At 39.2% G+C, this 22,099-nt stretch overlaps 1 protein-coding gene across 2 annotated transcripts; it reads right to left on the bottom strand.

Annotated features, from left to right (window-relative positions):
- Positions 1-1,579: 1,579 nt before the first annotated feature.
- Positions 1,580-19,890, bottom strand: tiprl (TIP41, TOR signaling pathway regulator-like (S. cerevisiae)). Of its 2 annotated transcripts, none has more exons than XM_072260491.1 (8): positions 19,764-19,890; positions 10,787-10,906; positions 10,107-10,286; positions 9,768-9,864; positions 8,824-8,955; positions 7,275-7,370; positions 4,545-4,607; positions 1,580-2,391 (listed from the first exon to the last, which is right to left on the bottom strand). In XM_072260491.1, exons 2-8 carry the CDS (start codon positions 10,888-10,890, stop codon positions 2,215-2,217), a joined length of 849 nt encoding a protein of 282 aa, XP_072116592.1. In that variant the 5' UTR covers positions 10,891-10,906; positions 19,764-19,890; the 3' UTR covers positions 1,580-2,214. The 2 variants fall into 2 exon arrangements, with proteins under 2 accessions (XP_072116592.1, XP_072116591.1); XM_072260490.1 differs by lacking the exon at positions 19,764-19,890 and adding an exon at positions 19,571-19,676.
- Positions 19,891-22,099: the final 2,209 nt, after the last annotated feature.

Genomic DNA, 22,099 nt, shown 5'->3' with positions numbered 1-22,099 from the left:
TGGGGAGGCAACGTTTCAAGAATCACGAGAATCTGGAATGGTTCCGGAAGACCAGAAAATTGTAAATGTCACTCCACTCTTTAAGGAGGGAGGCAGTAGAAATAAATTAGAGGCCAGCTAGCTGACTTCAGTGGTCAGGAAGATGTTGGGAGTCCCATTACTAAGGATGAGGTTTCAGGGTACTTGGACGCACATGACAAAAGGCCAAAGTCAGTATGGTTTCCTTAAGGGGAAATGTTGCCTGACAAGTCTGTTGGAATTCTTTGAGGAAATAACAGGTAGGATAGACAAAGGGGAGTCACTGGATATTGCTTATCTGGATTTTCAGAAAACCTTTGACAAGTTGCTGCGCATGAGGCTGCTTAACAACAGCCCATGGTATTACAGGAAAGGTACCAGCATGGATAGAAGATTGGCTGATAGGCAGGAGGCAAAGAGGGGGAAATAAAGGGGGCCTTTTCTGGTTGGCTGCCAGTGACTAGTGGCATTCCATTGGGGTCAGTGCTGGGAACGCATCTTTTCACATTTATATGGCTGTGGAGGCCAGAGTATATTTAAAGTAGAGATTGATATGCTCGATTAGTCAGGGCATCAAAGGTTACAGAGAGAAGGCAGGAGAATGGGGTTGAGAGGAATAATGAATCAGCCATGATGTAAAGGTGGAGCAGACTCAATGGGTCATGTGGCCTAATTCTGCTCCTATGCTTCATGGTCTTATGGTAAGTTCTTATTGCAGAGTGGTAGGAGCCTGGAACAGTGTCATGTGAGGTGTTATAAGATGTAATAACATTTAAGAGGCCTGTAAACAGACCTGTGATCAGTCATCAGTGACTAGAGGGATATAGTCCACTTGCAGATGGATGGGTTTAATTAGATTGGTATAATTCAAGGAAAATTGCTTTACCTTCATTTGTGAAAGTCCTTTCCAAGAATTTTAAAGGATGCCTACAAAAGACCTCAAATTTAAATCATCAACATCAGATTTCTCCTGGTAAGTGGGATCGCTCATCCTTAACAAATTTTTCTTAAATTTATTCTATAATCCCGCATTCCCAAAACCAATCTAGTAATACTGTTTTTCCTATAAGGCTAACTGTGTAACTGAACTTATTTTCTAATTGGGACAATGGTTACGAATTTTTGTATTTTTAATAATCTCCTCCAGTAAGATGTAGTCTCTTCTTCTCAGAAATGATAACACAAGCTTTACACAAGTTCTAAATTACAATGCATTTTTTACAATTTGTCTGATTGCTTTAAAGCATGGCAGACACATTTATAATATTCATAAAGTTGAGCAGTTGAAGAACTATCAGCAGTGAAAAAATGGATCAGGATCTGGAAAATGGAATTAACTTACTTTTATTTTTGCAGAGTTCATGGGCCAAATGGCCTAATATGTAATTATTCACAGTTGTTTTTTTGTCATATTGTATTATCTTTGGTTAACCCAATGCATCCGAAATGCTGGGATGAACTGGTGGTTTACTTCCATAAATACTAATTGGGCTCATGCAAAAAAAATCTGCACAATTAATCATGTTTTCAAGTCAAACAACTTCAGGTCACTTCAAGAATGAATTATTTAGAAATCAATCTTTATTTAAATTACACAGTTTTAGAGAGATCCATTATTGGTTTATAATGGCTAGTTATCATTACAAAACTGCACAAATGTAACTTGCTGAGAATGACTGCGTTATATTGATTTGTGTGGGCAAATAGTGTAACTTACTACAATCTGAGTGAAGATTACTACAATTTGAGACAAGAACAAATGTGGCATAGCACTCTGCATATTCCAGTGTTACCAAAACATAATGGTGCAGTTTAAGTCTATCTTTTGTATATCTACAAACTTTCTCCATAATTACAATGACCAGTTATAAATTTCATTCATCCTTTCAGAGTTCAAATTTATTCAAGATTTCACTGGCAAAAAATTAGAAGCAACAGTAAGGCAGCACATCAAAATCAGACAAAAGCTGCACTGCTGGTTGTACTTTGGCTTCAATTGTAACAAGCCTGAATTGCCAATCAACCCAGTTAATAAATTCTGCCTTTGATAAATTCTGTTTTACAACTGTTAAATCGTTACCTGCTGCTTTTTACAAGACATAATTTACTGCAGTAGTTTTCCAGTATATCGACAGTTACTTAAGGATTACGCTGGTCTATCAATTAAAAACTTTTTCGGCTTCCCATAGCAGAATATCACGTTTGTTTTGATTCTCTGTCAGCTACGTCAGAATTAACACAGATCTGTGTATTTCCAAATACGGTATTGTTGTCCACACCTTCGGGGAATTCTAATTTCTCGCAGATCAGTTGCTTTAGAGGTAAATACTGCGAGATCTCATTTGGATCAGTGAAAAGATATTGTGGAACATTCTGAAAACAGAAAGCATATTGTTTATGTCTGGAGAGCAACCTATACAACGTCCCACCAGCCCCATCCAAGATGCTAACATACGAGTACACAATATATTCATTAGTTGAGTTTAGGTGAAATGGATTAATACATCTACATAAACTACAAAATTGATTTCCATACAAAGGGATAACTAACCATTCATGTGTTATTACTGCACAGACTGCAATATATAGGAGCACAAGAAACAGGAGCAGGAGTCGGCCACCCGGCCCATCGAGCTTGCTCAGCCATTCAGTAACATCATGGCTGAACTGGCCATTGACTCAGCTCTATCTACCCATCTTTCCCCCATAACCTTCAACTTATATAATTATTTATTTAGCGATACGGCATGGAGCAGGCCCTTCAAGCCATGCCACCCCAGCAACCCCCGGCAAACCCAACTAATCCTAACCTAATCATGGGACAATTTACAGTGACCAGTTAACCAGCTGGTATGTCTTTGGAATGTGGGAGTAAACCTAGGTGAACCCAGGGAAAACCCATGCATTCCACAGGGAGAACATACAGACTCCTTAGAGATGGGGCTGGAATTGAACTCCAAACTCCTGAACATTTCGATCCCTAACAGCATTGTGCTAACCACGATGCTAGTGGCAATACAGCGATTTGCACCTTGGCCCCAGAAGAATGCTGTTTCATTTGACTGAATTCATGTGTATGGTTGAATGACAAAATAGAAAACTTGAAATTATATAAACTCAGTTTTCTGGATTGATTCATTCTCCTACTCTGCAAAAATATATGCAACTGTGTCTTAAATATATTTAATGAGGTAGCCTCTACTGTTTCCCTGGTAAAGAATTCCACTGATCCACTACTCTCTGGGAAAAGCATTACCTCCTCATTTCCAGCCTAGATCTATTCTCTCAAATCTTGAGGCTGAGCCCTAGAACGTCTCACCTACCTGTGGAAAGAACTTTCCTGCCTCTATCTTAACCAACCATTTCATAATTCTATAAGATTCCCTCAGATTCTTCTGAATTCCAGTGTACCACTCAATTTCTCCTCCTAGATTAACCCCCTCAAGTCCAGAATCAACCTGGTGACCTTCTCTGTACTGCCTTCAAAGCCAGTATCTTTTCTCATGTAAGGAGACCAAACTATACCGGTACTCCAGATGTCACCTGACCAACACTCTGTATGGTTGCAGCACAACTCAGTCCCTTAGTTCTTAACTACAATGAACATTCCAAATGTGAATGTTGGGTCTTCCTGTTAACAATAAGTGAAATGCATTTGCAATTCATCTACTCAGTAAAAATGAATTATTTCTAAGGCAGCTTTTGAAGATTCTGGTTTAAGATGTCATTGGTGAATTTCAGCGACTTCTTGTTGGTGGCCAATGAAACAAAGAAAACAACTAAATACTTGGTTAATCACACTTGTTTCTGATAAATGATCATCACAAACAATAGCCTGTAACTTCCCTTTGAATGGAGGCAATTCTATGTGGCAGTACTGAGGTGAGGCAGCGGGCTCCTTGCTGAGTGAGGAAGAGCCAAGGTACAATCGATTTAAGCGCCAAGCCAAATCAAGGTGGCAGGCCAAATTAGAAAGGTTAAATTGAGGTGGTGGGTCCAGGCCCCAGAGCGCATTGAAGCAACTGAACCCCTTGTTTGGATGTCGATTTAGGCGCCAGGCCACATTGAAAATGTCAGGGCCGAGGTGAAGGACAGGCTGGTTCAGCTTGCTGCTCGGTTCTGTGCTGAACTAAGGGTCTGTGGAATGACTCTTTTTGTGGATTTCAGTTCAGTACACTACTTGCTTACGTTTATTGTTTGCATGATCTGTTTTTTTTTCCACTCTGTACATTGAGTGTTTGGCGTATTTTTTTAAAAATGGGTTCGCTTGGGTTTCTTTGTTTTGTGACTGCCTATTAGGAGGCAAATCTCAAGGTTGTATAATGTATACACACTTTGATAATAAATGTACACGCACTTTGATAATTAATGTACTTTGAACTTTGAAGATATCAACAATTCAGACCTACATTTCAGAATAATCAAAACAGAAGATGAAAAGAATTTTCTAATTTAGTGATGCACTGCCAGATGTCTATCAATTCACAGGTTATTTCATTTCAAATCGCAACTATTAAAGAAGGTACCTGAAGAGCTGATACATAACTTTCCCGGGTGCTGTACTCAGAAAGAAGGTAGTTTTTGTCAGCCTAAGAAAGAAAAATCTGTTTAAATAACTAATATTCATTATTTAGATAATGCAACTACCTTTTATAGTAATTTACCTTTCTAAAAACTTTACATTATATTTTGGACTTCTCTCTAAATATACAACATAGAGGCTGGCTTATTAAACCACAAAATACACCAACATTTAATTTCTCTTTGTTCTTTAAAAACTTAGATTTTAAAGAACAAAGAGAAATTAATAGTTCCTATTAAAACTGAAATACAATGCATGGGAGTTGTGCCTTCTTTTAAAAATATTATGCCAGGAACATCAACATCAGGTAGGAGGTACAGAAGCGTGAAGGCACACACTCAGCGATTCAGGAACAGCTTCTTCCCCTCTGCCATCCAAATCCTAAATGGACATTGAACCGTTAAACACTACCTCATTTTTTTAATACAGGTTAACCTTCACTAATCCGACTACCTGTAAATCCGGTTCCTTCGATAATCCGGCACTGATTATGCTTGATGTGATCCTTCTGTAATTCAGTATTTTCACTAAATCCGGCACTCCTCAGGTCCCAATGGCGCCAGATTAGTGAAGGTCGACCTGTATATATTATTCCTGCTTTTTTGCATGAATTTTAATCTATTCAACATACATATACTGTAATTGATATATTTATTTATTTATTATTATTTTATTTTTTTCTTCTTCTATATCATGTATTGCATTGGACTGCTGCTGCTAAGTTAACAAATTTCATGACACACGCCAGTGATAATAAACCTGATTCTGATTTTTCCTTTATGTTCCACACAGTGGAATGAGTATTTCCAAAATTTTCAGCTTTTCTTTCAGATGCTCAGCATCTGAAATACTACTGTGTTCAACAATGAACAGAAATATATTAGAATTTTGAAAACTGCAATACTTAAAGTTTCCTTAGTAATACAAATTATATTTTGAAAATCTTGAGATAATAAATGAAAAGTATAAAATCCACCCTAATTTATCTATATTGATCAAACCTACATTATTCAATTACTTCAACTTTTTCAAATGATCTTGCACATTTATTTCTCAGTACTTCAACCAGGGATTAAGACACCCAATGGAGGACTCAAGATTAACAACACTAAAGAACAATACAAAAAATGGTATCTTAAAAAGTCACAATTAAAAAATTAAAATTGAGGACTTCTAAACAATGTAATATAATTGCCAAAACTAGCATGCACTTCTTGCAAAAGATCAATCTCACCCTTGGTAAGAAGATATACCAGAGGGCAAGCTAATATAAAATTATAACCCAAATTGATGTGATAGAAGAAGATAAATTCAGCTCCAAAACTAGACTATTACGGATCTAAATAAAGTACTGTCTTTAATTATAGCCATTCTCTAATGCATAAAATAGTTATTTTATTATATATTGCAAGTTCCTACAAACACCAATGTGATAACAACCAGATAATCTGATTTAGGAATAGTTGAGACACTCAGATAACTGCCCTGATCTTCTTCAAAATAATACCCTGGTATCTATTTTTTGCATCCAATTGGAGGCCTTGTAGGTAGCACTTCAAAAAGCGTAACTTTTCTTTGTTTATGCAGTCTTACATGATTAAGTACCAAACTCAGAGATGAGAGCACAACATAGTCATAGCTGTTACTCATCAGAGAGTAATAGTACCAAACAAATTATAAACCATCTAATCCAAACCTGAAAATAGCCAAACATTCTGTAATGAGTAGGAGAAAATTTAATACTTCGGGGTGCATTCATGCAGTATTGGATTGGGGATGATCTGATCATAATATAATTATCCCAATAATCCTGCTTAATGGCCAATCCAAAAGTACACAGGATAATTAAGGAGTGACAGGTTCACATTTTACAAATTTAAAACTGCAGATTGAATGCATTAAGGTAACTAATCATAAATTGATGAATTGCTTAACTTTATTATCCTACTAAAAATGAAGAATAAAACAAATCTGTTTATCCATTCTCTCCTCTACATCGGAGAGACCAAACACAGACTGAGGGATCACTTTTGTTGAGCACCTCTGCACTGTCCACCACAAAAGACAAGATCTCCTGGAGGCTACTCATTCCAATTTGACTGTCCATGAACTCCTTAACTGCCATGATTAGGCCAAACTCAGGTTAAAGAAGAAACACTTTACACCAGTAGTCCCCAACCTGATGGCAACCTATAGGAATTACTGTAAGTTAATTTCTCTTAACTTCCAGTAATTTCTCCCCCTTCCTCCTCTTTTTCCATTCCCCATTTTGCTTTCCTCTGATCCTTTCTTTTCTCCTAACCTATCCACCACCTCCTTCTGGTTCCCTCCTCCTTTCCTTTCTTCCATGGTCCGTTCTCCTCTCCTATGAGTTTCCTCCTCCTTCAGCCCTTTACCTCTTCCAGCTATCCCATCCCAGCTTCCTACTTCACCCACCTTCCCCCTCATTTAGTCTCATCCATCATCTGCCAGCTTGTACTCCTTCCCCTTCCCACAACTTCTTATTTTGCTTCTTCCCTCTTTCTTTCCAGTCCTTATGAATGGTCTCGGCCTAAAATTTCGACCATTTATTCCCCTCCATAGATGCTGCCTCACCTGCTGAGTTTCTTCAGCATTTTGTGTGTGTTTTACAAGATATCCAGCTGTGGAATCTTTTATTATTTATCATTCTTACCTCATGATAAACTCTTGTGTCATTTGTTCGAATGAGTACACCATCAACTCTCAAGAAAAATCTCAACAGAACAAAGAAACTAGATGGCATCACTCTCTGGAAGAGGAAAATGAAATAATCAATCATACTGCACACATCAGTCCCAATTTCCTATGCCACAAGAACTTATTGAACAATTCTATATTTCTTTTATATATCTGGGCTATAGGTTAGCAAAAATTTAACAGAAAAATTGTTTTGTGACAAAGAAATTAATATGTATCGCAACAAAATACAATTTCAAACAAAGAATAACTGACGCCCTTTAAACAAATGAACACAGATGAACCTTAGCAATTTTTATAACTGCAGAATAGCCGGCTGAATAATCTTGTCTTCCTATTTTCTTGAAAGTACTGTCCTTTTTGTAAACAAAACTTTTAACTTAAATTCACCAAGATTTAAAATTTCGACAGAAAAAAGACATCTTAACCATAAATTGGGAAAACACCATACACAGAAACTTACGCCATAAGTTTCTGAAGAGCATAAGGATTAGAACGTAAACCACAAAATATAGGAACAGGATTAGGGCATTTAGCCCATCGAGTCTGCTCCACCATTTTATCATGGCGGATCCATTATCCCCCTCAGCCCCAATTTCCTGCCTTCTCCCCATATCCTTTCATGCCTTGACTAATCAAAAATCTAACAAGCTCTGCCTTAAACATACCCAATGACAGCCTCCACGGCCACATGTGGCAATAAATTCCACAGATTCACCACTCTCTGGCTAAAGAAATTCCTCTTCACCATTCTAAAAGGATCCCCCTCTATTCTGAGATTGTGTCCTCTGGACTTAGACTTCCCCACTATAGGAAACATCTTCTCCCTATCGATTCTAAAGAGGCCTTTCAAAATTCAATAGAATGAGTGTTGCCCTCATTGAAACCTCTGAATTCCAGCGAGTACAGGCCTAAAGCCATCAAACACTTCATAGGACAAGCTTTTCAATCCCAGACTCATTTTTGTGAACCTCCTTGAATCCTCTCCAATGTCAACAGTTCCTTTCTTAGATAAGGGTTCCAAAACAGCTCACAATTCTCCACGAGGCCTTTCCAGTGCTTTATATCCTAGTCCTCTTGAAATGAATGCTAACAATGTATTTTCCTTCCTCACCACCGACTCACCCTATAAAAATTAACGTTTAGGGAATCCTGCACAAAGACTCCCAAGTCCCTTTGCACCTCAGATTTTTAGTATCAAAATAAAAGGCCTGGGCTGCAATAACTAAGTCACACCGAAGGACATATTACTAAAATGCCTCAAGTAAGCTAACATCAACACCTAATGGTTTATGGACATGATATAAATGATTTCTACCAATAAAACATCACAAAATTATCATAGTGCATTTTCAACATTTGCTTAGTGGATTATTAGTAGTTAATAAATAGTTTTCATTGTTCTGGCGCTCTTAGCTGAATAAAAATTCTGTATTAGCTTACTTTGCAATAACGGATGGTTACTATTTTTCCACAAGAGGAAACTGACATATAATACATCTTACCACTTTTACACTCAGCATAGAAACACCATGATCATGAAGTTCATCTTCAAACAACAAAACTTCTTCAAAATACATGATTTGCTCTCTTGTTTTCAACTTCTCCAAATCAATGCGTTCAGTTGTGGGAGTGACCTACAAGAGATGAATATGTACCATTCATGCGAAAGAACGACGATTGATTGTTTAACTGGTTACATTTATGTAGCAGCTTTAATTTACACGTAGCATGTTAAGGTGCTTCTCAAAAGAATGAAATCGTTGAGCAAAATTTGACACCACACAGTAAGGAAAAAGTAGGGCAAATGGTCAATAGTGTGTTCAAAAAGATAGATTTGTTGGACAGAAGAAAGTGGCAGGGAATTGGTATCAGAGTTTGGGGGCTTGGCAGCTAAAAGATAGAGAGATTAGATTCAAGAGAGTTGGACTAAAAAGTTCATTTAAAGGTTGGCGCAGATGAAACGGGCATGGAGGATGAATTTTAAAATTGACAGAATACATTATAGCTTGAATGCATGGTCCAAAGCTCATCTCAATCAAAAATAACATAACACACTGAACAACTTTGTTCATTTTCCAACAGTCTCCAATAGCTATAGTATGAAGTAGCAGGAGTACCATATAAAATGGATTCTCTTTCCATTATTGTGGTACTGAATATCCCGTGGAAACTAATTTTCTACTTTACAATGATGAAAAATAGGAAGGGTCAAGGAATAAGGCAGTTATTCAAAGCAGAAAATACTGGCAAAACATAGCAGGTAATGCAGCATCTGTGGAAAGGAAAAGTATTGATGGTCTCTCATCAGAACAGGTATCTATTATCTTTGCATCACTTTAAATGACACTTGTTTAATGATTGCTCATTTTGCCAAGTATACTCCTCTAAAAAGAGAATAGCCTTAAAAATCGCTGACATAATAAGGAGAGTGAAATTAACAACTTACCTTTAGCTTTAAATTATCACCAAATAATGTTCCTTTATAGTGTGTGGTAAATGTCCAGTCATAAGGTTTAACAACCTTTGAGTGTTCAGAATCCGCCCTGAGATTAAAATAATTGTGCAGTTTTAAAATAATGCAAAGATATAATCATGAAATCCATAAGATATACTTCTAGTTAAATTCTTCATAATTAAAATCAAGTTTTAATGCCTGAAAAATAAACAGAAACTCCAAAAGGTAAATCCAGTTATATTTAACCAAATGTCGGAACAATCACCATACAACCAAAAACATGTTTAGTTCCAAAAGCAATGTTCATCATTTGCATTGCTATTTCCTCACCTGCTCTCCTGCCAAGCCTCTGCACATGCTACTTTAACTGTACCATGTCCATTATCCACTGTCCTTAAGGCATCTGTTGCATTAAATACAATGCCGAATCCACCAGCATGTTGAACCCTTAAAACATTATCACCAAACAACATCTCTGGAAGGGAATGCATCTTCATTTCCTCAGCTAACCTGTTGGTTAATCATTCAGATTACATTATGAAAAATCTTAACAATAAAATGCATTTAAGTTTAAGAGTCTGTACAAACTCACAATGTTGTCCTTTTTTGTATTTGCAGTTTGTTATCTTTTGTACATTGGTTGTTGGTCCATCTTTGTCGTGTGTGTCTTTTCACTGATCTATTGTATTTCTTTGTATCCACTATGAATGCCCACAAGATAATGAATCTCTGCAGTATATGTTGATGTATATGTAATTTGATAATAAATTTACTTTGAATTTTGTTCTATATTTGAATTCAAGTTTCAGCACATACCACCAAGCATGAAAAATAAAGACAGTATAAGATAATGATCATTTATCATTGTGGATAAGTTTATAGATTTTTTGAAAATTGAGGAGAATAACATACTACATTCATCAATAATTGAATACATTGATCCAGAACGCTAAAATACCGTAAGTTAATAAATACAGTTAAAAAAATGAAAGATGGCACTAATTTATTACTTCTCAATATCCTTTGATTTCATAATATGACTTTTGTTGGCAGTGAGCTTCCATGGTCCAAAGTTAAATTCTTGTTTGCTGTTTTTGAAACTTTGCGTCGTCATAATGGCCAAGTGTCAGCTAAAATTTAAAGCAAAAATCACAGTTACTATTTGATTTAGTGAGCTATACCACACATGCAAAATAATAATGCAAAAATTACATTATGTACCTAAACATCTGTTAAGCGATTACAGCAATAGACATTGAGATCAGTAAGATTCTTGTAATCCAAAATAGTTTTGATGGAAAATCAATTGAATTTGACTTCTTAGGTTTTGCAGAACTTCTCTTCTGAGAGCTAAGTGAAGAAGCTGATCAGGCAATGGACTTCAACTTACTCTGAGAGCTCCAAAAATGTAATTTCAGACTGTCGTTGGCCAGAAGGAACTACGGTCTAGTGGATTTGAATGAATCAAGGACAGTGGAAGTAGACAAAAAAAACTACAGTTTACAAATTAATGGATTCAGGTGAATGAAGGACAGGGAAGCAGTCAAACTAACTGTCTTTGTTTCCTCCCCATTTTGTGTACTCTGAATTGATTCTTGCTCTGCAATAATCTAATCAGATTGCACACAAGACGCTTCAGGTAGTGACCTGCTAAACTTGAGACCATTCTCAAATGAGTAGCTATTTATTATGTAAAGTTTGAAATATTGCAGAATATTAGTAGCTCAGGTTGGCTATTTGGAAGTTTGCTTGATCACCAAGCTTGGGAAAATGTTCGCAAACTTTCCGGCTCCAATCGAGAAGCCATCATCAGTGCGCAGCTGAGGGTGTTGTCTCCTCAGAATACCAGCTTATACACTCTTCCAGGGTCCGAATGGATATTGATTAGACATCGTGATCCAACTGACTGGTTCAAAACGCTTTAGTTCAGCAGAAGATTCTGATTGGCTAGCTTCGAGGGAGGTCCATCGGAAGTGTTTGCTTCGTTGTCCAGATCCCACAATTACTGGCAATACATTGATTGTTGACACCGTTGTTTCTCTTTTCTCCATATACCGGATCTATGTTGATGTGTTTGTAAATGGATCCTTCTGTAGAGAACCATGCTTTGAGAAATTCTTGCTCTTTTTTTGTTCTTGCTTGAGTCAAGCCTGTGGATGTCGTCCAGTTGAAATGGTGTCCTTCATTTTCATGAGCTGATACTAGCAAGAGTGGGTCGTGCCTTCTGCTCACATAGCCTAGTTGATAGTTTTCTTCTTGTTTGAAGCCAACGTAGCATTTGTCACTGTCACTACATTGGATTTTGTAGATAACATTCGTTCTATCAGTCACATTTTGTTGCGCTTTTTGAGTCTTGATAGGTTCCTCCTCAAAGTTGCAGTCGGTTTGTGAACAACTGTGATGTTGGGTTGCTGAAGCAGCCTTGCTGTCAATTCCGAAACATTCTTTATGTACGGCAATACAATTCATTTACTCATCGTTCATGTACATTGTAGGAGACCAACTATTGTGGATGTGAGCTTCCCCACAGACACATGGGAGATTTAAAATGGGACTATGAGGAACAGGTGGTCAGCAGCAGAAACTCCTTTTTAACTGGTATAATATTTTCTGTTCTTTAATTGTTCATGAAAGGTCAGGAAAACTTAGTAGGTGTGCACACAGGTGTTCGTTGTCCAAGTACACACGTTCTTCAGTTGGGACAATAAAGGTATTTGTCAGTAAATTCAGATTCTCTCTATGCCTTCCTGATCATTATTATTACAAGGGCTGATTCTTGTAACAGAATTAGCATCCCTATTGAAGATTTAAGGATAAATCTCTTCGTTCAGTAGGAGACTCGAGTTGGACCACGTGGGTGAGGTACAGAGAGATCTGGGGCTGGGTGATGAGCTGTTACTTACCCAGGATGAAGAATTCAGGAAATTCTGCAAATCCAAAGGACTTGGATTGTTTTGATTGGAGGGGATACCTCCAGAAATGTGTGTTGAGGAAGTAGCCACAATATGAGGAGTTTGTCAGTCACCTGGCTGCGAAGGGAAAACTGCTGCGGATGCCCTTTGGAAAATTGCCCAAGGGAAGCTGTTGGGCAGGAAGCTTAAACAATTATAAAAACTAATAGCAGTTGGCTATTTAATTGAGGATTTGATTGAATTACAACAGAATACCAAAACAGAAATAGTCCATGAGCCAGGACCCCAAATTTGGGCCTCCGGTACTATCTGGGGGGAATAATTCTTATAGAATTGGTAAGGTATATACCTCTAGTGCTAGAAAATACGTAATAGCATTGCAGCGGTGGTAGCTTTCTGTGTGTTAGCCCCCAAGGACATCGCCTCCAACCTGATGAAGGCATATGAGGTTGGTGAGCAATGTTATGCAACCTTCAAGGATGAGAGACAAGAGGAAGACCCACCAGCAAATAAATTCCCTATGTGTAAGAAGAGAGAACTGAAATCAAATGGGAGGGCAAACATCTTGAAAGCACGCAGGTCTTTGTTTGGACGCATCATAGTGATGGCACAAGGGCGCAGTCTACGTATGGAGGATATCCTTTCTCATCCCCTGGGACCATTGCCCTGGGCCCTGTCCACACCAGAAGGATTGCTGAGAAAGACAAATAAAGCTGCTTTAGCCACAACCTTGCAGAAAAATGTAGCAGTAGAAGAGCAACTCCCAGGAAACTCTGCTACAGTGGTTGATGGAATGAACTTGGTCCAAAGAGTGAAAGGTGATCAAGTTACTTTCAGAGATGTTGCCACAACAATTCTGGGTATGGCTCTGAGGGAAGGCAGTCAAAGTAGCAGAATAGATGTTATGTTCAACACATACAAAGAGAACTCTATCAAGGATAGTGAAAGATCTCTATGGGGTGAAGAGACTGGTCATGAGTTGCAATGTATCACAGGCACACACATGGTGAGGCAGTGGAGGAGCTTCCTGACCAAAGTTAGTAACAAAAATAGTCTCATTAGCTTCATAGTCCATGAATAGAGGAAGGCGGAGTACAGAGCAAAGCTACAGCAGAAGATTCTGTATGCAACTGTGAATGACAAATGTTACAGAATCACATCTCAAGACAGTGAGGTGGTGTCAGCTCTTCAGTGTCAACAAGAAGCAGATAGCCGCCTAATTCTCCATGCTGCCCATGCCACAAGAGAGGGATATCAATCTGTAGTGATCTGCTCAGAAGACATAGGCGTCTTTATCATTTTGTGAGAAGATTGAGGCCCCATTATTCCAGAAGTGTGGCACTAGAACCCATACAAGGCTTGTAGACATCAGGAAGGTTGCTGCCACAGGTTTGTAGAGCTCTCATCGGGTTGCACGCATATACAGGATGTGACTGTAAGCGTTTTTTCAGGCAAAGGGAAGACAAGTGTCCTAAAACTTCTGACCAACAACAGGGAAACTCAGGACACACCCTTAGAGTTGGGTCAGGAATGGGACCTCTCCCCAGAACTGATGGACAAACTGGAGGCGTTTATATGTCTCCCGTATGCCCCAAAAGCAAGGTCAATGAGCTCAGGTATCACCTTTTCTGTGCCAAAAAAGGTGAAATTGAAAGTTATCAACTTCCACCGTGCAAGGACTGCTTAACAAAACATGCACAGTGAGCCAACTACCTGGCTGGTATATGGAGAAGATGTTTGGAGAAGGACCCACAAGTGCCAAGCCCTGTTGGCAGGGGATGGAAGATGGAAAGAGAAGAGGAAGCTGAACAGTTGGTGGTGCACTGGATGGAAGGCCAGCCAGCACCCGATGCTGTCCTGCATCTACCGGCCTGTAACTGTTCAAAAAAATGTTCACTCCCAAGATGTATGTGTGTTGCAAATGACCTCAGGTGTACTGACATGTGTAGACCAGAAAACTGTGAGAACCAGGCATCTACCTCAGAGAGTGTGAAAAGTTCATATGAAGATGTGGAAGACGTGGAAGACTTGGAAATTTATGATTATTAATAGGTTCTGAAAGTATGGAAAGCAGTCTCTGATCAAATATATTCATTTTACAACAAATGGGGTCTAGATTATGGCCGTGTGGAACCCCCATATTTGAATTATTGTTCTGTAATTTTATATGCTATGACAACAGCTTAAGATTATTTTGATTTGATACAATATGGAAAATATCATGACATTGATAAAACTCCAGAAATCTCTCCAAGTGAGGTTTTTTACCTTTTGGGGATTGGGGTAACATTTTCTGCTGTACTGATGTTAATATGGAATATATACAAAAAGTGATTACTTATTTGAATTCCTAAATAAATTCTCTTCAAATCTATGTGATTAATGGCCTAGGGTTTTTACTGACTTTTCCAAAATAAACAAATATTTTTCTAAATGAAATGATTCACTCAACTGAAATTGGGCATTGTACTGCGAATGCCACCAATGACATAGTTTTCAATGTAGAATTTTATAACAACATTTGATGAAAAGTGTTTGAACTCAGCTATCATTGTGACAAATTTCAATGTTGAGGGATCACTGATCACAAAATACCACTAGGTTGAATATATACGTTGGCCACTTTTCAGAAATGCTTATTTTAGGGTAGTGTTATAAAATGCATGATCGCACACATAAAGCTACCACTGGTGCAATGCTATCACATACTTTCTAACTCTAGAGATGTCTACCTTGCCAAAAATCACTATTGAGTATTATTGCCCTCAGATGGTACTGACCAACTCTACTGGCTCACGGACTAAAAAGCACAGGTTAGAAACAGAAAACGAATACTAGCGTAAAGCAGAAGCCGAGCGAGATGGGTTACAACAGGAAATTCTACAATATCAGCAAAAAGCAGAAGCCAAGTGAGGTAGGTTACGACAGGAATCCTAGAAAACCAGCGTAACGCAGAAGCCGAGCAGGCGAGGTTAGAAGAACACAAAAGGATCCAAAAGGAGGTAGAGAAAGGGTAACACACATCAAAGTTGCTGGTGAACGCAGCAGGCCAGGCAGCATCTCTAGGAAGAGGTACAGTCGACGTTTCGGGCCGAGACCTGACAAAGGGTCTCGGCCCGAAACGTCGACTGTACCTCTTCCTAGAGATGCTGCCTGGCCTGCTGCGTTCACCAGCAACTTTGATGTGTGTTGCTTGAATTTCCAGCATCTGCAGAATTCCTCGTGCTTACGTAGAGAAAGGGTTACTGATCTACAGGGCCAGAGAGATATGGACGATGCATATGAACCGGTTTCAGATGAAGTGTGAGAAATTACTTAAAGAAAAAAGTAAACACGAGGAAGCAGCTGAACTAGCGAAAGATGAAGTAGAAGGATTAAGGAAACAGTGTAATGATTTAAAGATGGCTATGAATGCAATTCAGAAATCAGCTCAGGAAAGGAAGAGTAACACTAGCAATCCTGCAAAGTGTTTAAATCAGATACTAAAGTTGCAGAACCAACTTGCCACACAGAGAAGAATAATATATGCTTTTGGATCTGAAAGAGGGGAGGAACATGAATATGGAGATATTGATTGGCGTGATTTAGCAGATGAAGCTACTAGATATGGTTATGATAATTATTAAGCACCATTTCCTGAGGAACTCCCGCCGACACCCTACCAACGGGAGCCAGTGCTACCGCCTGCACAATTGGCAACCCTAGTTACTATCGGGGGGGGGGGGGAGGAGCCAGGAGAGGAAATCAAAATTACGATATAACATACACTACACTATTGTAACATATTAACTCCTGCCTGAGAAGTGACATCAATCCGCTCCAATTTGCCTACAGGTCAACAGTAGATACCACTTCATTGGCTCTTCACTCAACTCTGGAACATCTGGACAGTGAAGATGCATACATCAATATGCTTGCTCTTCATTGACTACAGCTCAGCATTCAAAATTATCATCCCTCATAACTAATTAATAAGCTCCAAGACCTAAAAAACCACAATTATCTCCTTTGTACAACTGGATCCTACTTTGGTCACTTGTAGACCCCAATCAGTTTCGATTGGCAACAGCATCTCCTCCACAATCACCATGAGCATAGGTGCACCACAAGACTATGTGCTTAGCCCCCTGTTCACTCAACCATGGAACATCTGGACAGCAAAGATGCTTTTCATCAACTACAGCTTGGCATTCAATACCACCATCCCCTCAGAACTAATCAATAAGCTTCAAGAACTAGGCCTCAATACCTCCTTGTGCAATCGGATCCTCACTTGCAGACCCTAGTCAGTTTGGATTGGTAACAACATCTCCTCTACGATCTTTTATCAGCACCACAAGGCTGTGTGCTTAGCCCCCTGCTCCACTCTCTTTACAACTATGATTATGTGCGGAAGCACAGGTCCAATGCCATATTCAGGATTGCTGATGAAATTACTAAGTACATTGTCACAGGCAAAATGAAGGATATTGGAAACTGGCTGAGTAGTACTATAACAACTTATTACTGAACGTCAGCAAAACCAAAGAACTGTGTATTGACTTCTGGAGGAGGAAACCAGAGGTCCATAAGACAGTCCTCATCAGGAGATCAGAGGTGGAAAGAGTCAGCAACAGTAGTGCCTCCATTTTCTTCTAAGTTTGTGAAGATTCAGCATGTCATCTAAAACTCTGACAAACTTGTGTAGATGTATGGTGCAGAGTCTACTGACTGTTTGCATCATAACCTGGTATGGAAATATTAATGCCCTTGAACATAAAAGCCTACAAAAAGCAGTGGATATAGCCTAGTCCATCACAGGTAAAGTCCTTCCCAACACTGAGCATATCAACAAGGAGCACTGTTGCAGGAAAGCAGCATACATCAAGGACAGCCCCCCCCCCCAACCCAGATCATAATTTCTTCTCACTGCTGTCATCAGGAAGGAGATACAGGAGCCTCAGGACCCACGGCACCAGGTTCAGAGATGGTTATTACCCCTTAACCATCAGGCTCTTGAACCAGAGGGGATAAATTCACTTACCCCAACAATGAACTGTTTGCACAACCTATGGACACACTTTCAAGGACTCATCTCAAGTTCTCGATATTTATTTTTTATTATTATTCTGTTTGTTTTTTTTGTATTTGAACAGTTTGTTGTCTTTTGCACATTGGATGTTTGTCCATATTGTTGTGTCCAGCTTTTCATTGATTCTATTGTGTTTCCTTGTGTGTGTGCACGCACACGCAGCCTCCGTCGGTCGCAGTCGACCATGGGTACTGCGCCTCTGGTAGTCACTGGTTTGCTGAGCAGCGTCGACTGTGGCTATTGAAGCCGATGCTGGAACAGCAGGCTCTGCCACAGTTGTTGCATGTATAGGGCGTACGTAAATTCCTACGAGAAAATGAATCTTAGGGTTGAGTATAGTGACGTATGTACTTCAAAGTTCAAAAGATCAAAGTAAATTTATTATCAAAGTACTTTGTATTTATAACACCATATACAACCTTGAGATTCGTTTTCTTGTGGGCATACACAGTAAATCCAAGAAACACAACAGAATCAATGAAAGGCCTTTAATAATAAATTTACTTTGAACATTTGTCATATGCTCCATTTCCTACCACATTCCAAAGACAAGATGGCAGATCACTGTAAACTAAACCCTCAAGGTAGGCAAGTAGCAAAAGATTGGGAAAAACAAGGGTGCTGACGGCTATGGACTTGCAACACTTTTCTGTATTGAAATATGCCAAGTGACAGCACTGTAATTTGTAGGTACCAAGCAGAATAAGTATATTCACCAAAACTTTAAAAATCTCATCAATGGGATATTTAAACCATATTGCAGTCTGGACTCTATCCAACGTTACATCCAGGGACCATGCCAGCAGAGTTCATCCACTTTTTGCATAGTCGTTCCCAATCCAGCTACTACTGGGCTCATCATCATCCAAATACTATGCAACAATTGCTGCAATTTACCCATATTGTGAATATCTTCACTCAGTCTCCATACGAATAGCACCTACCAATCTGCCTTCTGTTCTCCTTGTAACCAATGTTATTATCCTGGTGATATTACTCTGCCACACACTCTCCTAATTTTACCCAACAAACCTCTCTATTTTATTTGAAATCACACACTCAATTCCATAATCTTCCATTAACTTCTTTACTCACTCCAGTTTAATTCACTTTAATAATTTTAATGTGTCCTTTCTCCTCTCTTTGGACAATCTTTGCCCCTTCTAATGTCACCCCAATCTCTTTATGTCTACTGTATTTTTTCAATGTCCTATTATTACTGGTAGTTCTTTTTTGATGTACTCATTCACTACCCAATCTTTTTGCTCCTCTTTCCCCATCACTCCCAAATCATACCAATCCCTCCCCTTCACACACCTCCATCTTCATATTTCATTCCCTTTTCTGACTTCTTTGCTCCTCGACCCTCGCACACCCAAGCCCACCCCCTCACCCATCACCCTCCTCCCCTTCCCCTCACCCGTCACTCCATTCCCTTCCCCTCCCGTAACCCCCATTCCATTCCCTTCCCCTCCACTCCCGTCATCCTCATTCCACTCCCCTCCCCTCACCCGTCACCCTCCTCTCCTTGCTCTCGCCTCACCCGTCACCCTCCTCCTCCTCCCCTCCCCTCACCTCACCCGTCACCCTCATTCCATTCCCTTCCCCTCCCCTATCACCCTCATTCCATTTCCCTTCCCCTCCCCTATCACCCTCATTCCATTCCCTTCCCCTCCCCTATCACCCTCATTCCATTCCCTTCCCCTCCCCTATCACCCTCATTCCATTCCCTTCCCCTCCCCTATCACCCTCATTCCATTCCCTTCCCCTCCCCTATCACCCTCATTCCATTTCCCTTCCCCTCGCCTCACCGCCTCCTCGCGCTCAGCTCCGACGCGCCGCCGTTGCTCTAGTCTAGTGTTTTCTCGAGGCCGGGTCCGACGTCATTCCAGCCCGGCATCACCCCCTTTCCGACAGAGAGTTCCGCTTTCTCACATTACAGTTCCCCAAGACAAAGAGGGCAATTTCATCATAAAATAAATAAAAGTATTCAAAGCACTTTACCCCTTGGCTTTTTCCTGTTCGTGATTTCAATTATGAAAAACATTCAAGAATTGACTGCGGTCCTTCTGCTTAAAGTGTCCGTTGGGACCGGAATCTGAGAGGAAAAAAATGTTTGTGATAAAATCCAGGGGATGGCTGCAGAATACAGATCTATTTCTTTCCGTACAGTGACTCCCCTTAGCGCTAATTTTTGACTGATAACTTACCCATGCGCATTGATTTGTTTCTCTCTCTGCAAAGTGAATATACAAGTTAACTTCTCCTTTGACTGTGTATTTTATTTATCTGATCTGTAGTTCCACAGACTTAACACATTGGCGACGAGTACAAACCTGAATGTCAGCGAATATCACCAACTCCATCGACAGTTACAAGATGACAGAACACAGAGGAAGGGGGAGATACAGCGAGAGGAAAGAGTGAACCAGTACAGAGAAGGCAATCACGGATCCTAGCACAAGGATGCGTGAGTGACAATACATAGTGAAAGACGCCCAACTAGCAAAACTAAAGTGAAAGTAACATGATGATGGCCTTAGTCGGGAAGGTTGACATATTTGATAGTGTTAATGAGGACTGAGAATCGTATATCGAGAAGGTTGAACTGTATTGTAACGCTAACGATGTGGATGAGGAAAAGAAAGTCTCCACACTTCTTATCTTATTGGGTGCTAGAATATACAGCCTCTTATTGCAACTTAGTAATTCCTGAAAGCCAGCAAGCAAGACATTTGATGAAATTGTTGAAATTTTACAAAATCACAAGCCCAAAACTGTTAGTAAAAGCTGAGAGATTTAGATTTAACTATAGGAACCAGTCAAAAGGATGAAAGCATTTCTGAATACATTGCAGAACTATGCAAACTTTCCCAATACTGTGACTTTGGAGATGGACTTTCTGATGTATTAAGGGATAGGCTTGTATGTGGCATACATAGTCAAAGCACTCAAAAGAGGCCACTGTCAGAAAGGGACCTAACCTTAGAACAGGCATTGACCATTGAAATATCAATGGAGACTGCAGCAAAGGATGTGTCAGAATTACAGAAAAAGAGTTCAGAATGCAAACACACAAAATGTCCTTAAATGGTGCAAAAAGCCAAAAATGTCATCGATGTGGCAAATCCTCCCATGATGCAAATGACTGTTCGTTCAAAGAAAAAGTTTGCTGAAAGTGTCACAGACAAGGCCTCATAGAGAGAATGTGCAAGCCCGACAAAAAGCACAACTAAAGAGAAAAACCACACAGAGTGAAAAGTTTCAAACATGAAACTAAACAAATGCATAAACTGACTGAATTAGACAACACAGAGTCTGACAAAGGTGAGCCATCATGCCTAAAACTGCATAGCGTTACTGAGGCAGATTGCAAAATCATATTGTAACCCAGGTTAATTAAACCCAAAATTGCAATGGTACTTACCATTGTACGAAGTTTAACGATATATAAAAAAAAGATTTTGAAAAAAATTCTATGCGAGGGAGGGGTGGGCTGGACACAATGGACAAGGAGAGAAACGCAGCGTCGACTAGAAGCTGAAGACATAAACTGTTAAAAGTGGAATTAGTAATGAGTACCTTTAACCTACTAACTTGAAGCCCTCAGGGTGAAACCCATGGAGGAGAGACAATAGCGATAAAAGATTTATTGAAACTACAGCTATAACATGCAGCAACGTTAATGGGACAATATCGGCAGAGACCAGTGTCCAAAATCCCTACCATGTAGTCGGGAACCAGTTCTGCAAAATAATACCAAGGTACTTGGTCAAATTTTGTACAAGTTTGTGAATTGACTTACCGTGGATGATCAACTATTTCACCCAACGAACTAAAATGAAGAACCAGCACAGGAACGAAATGTGTAATGGTGCAAATACGGTTGGATGTATAAGTTTATTTTCATTCAAAGAATCTGAAATTGATGTTCTGCAAGACTTGATTATTTTTGCACAGACTTTGATAAGTTACTGAATGAGATTTACTTTGTTTAAGAGTTGTGATGTTGGAGAATTGTTGTGAAAGGAGTTAAACTGAATATATAATTTTTGAATTTTAATTTAAACTTGTAGATATACTGCGTGGAACTGAAATTAAAGCTAACTATAATACTTGAGAATAGGAATTATATTTGGTTTCCTAACTAACTAGGGATGAGTAAAAAGGAAAGTTTGGTCGTAACTTTTAAATAGGAATTAACACTAGATCTAATTAGTTAGAGAAATTGGAGTAACAAAGGTTATTCTAATGAATATCACTGATTCTACTAAACAGGAGTTTGGCTTTTGGTGATATCTAACATTTGGAACCCAAACAGAATATTTGAATTTTAAATT

The sequence above is a fragment of the Mobula birostris genome, chromosome 6 (genome assembly GCF_030028105.1).
Source record: "Mobula birostris isolate sMobBir1 chromosome 6, sMobBir1.hap1, whole genome shotgun sequence".
In the NCBI taxonomy this organism is placed as follows: Eukaryota; Metazoa; Chordata; class Chondrichthyes; order Myliobatiformes; family Myliobatidae; genus Mobula; species Mobula birostris.
The sequence above is the reverse complement of the archived record's forward strand: the minus strand, read 5'-3'. Positions and strand labels throughout refer to the sequence as shown.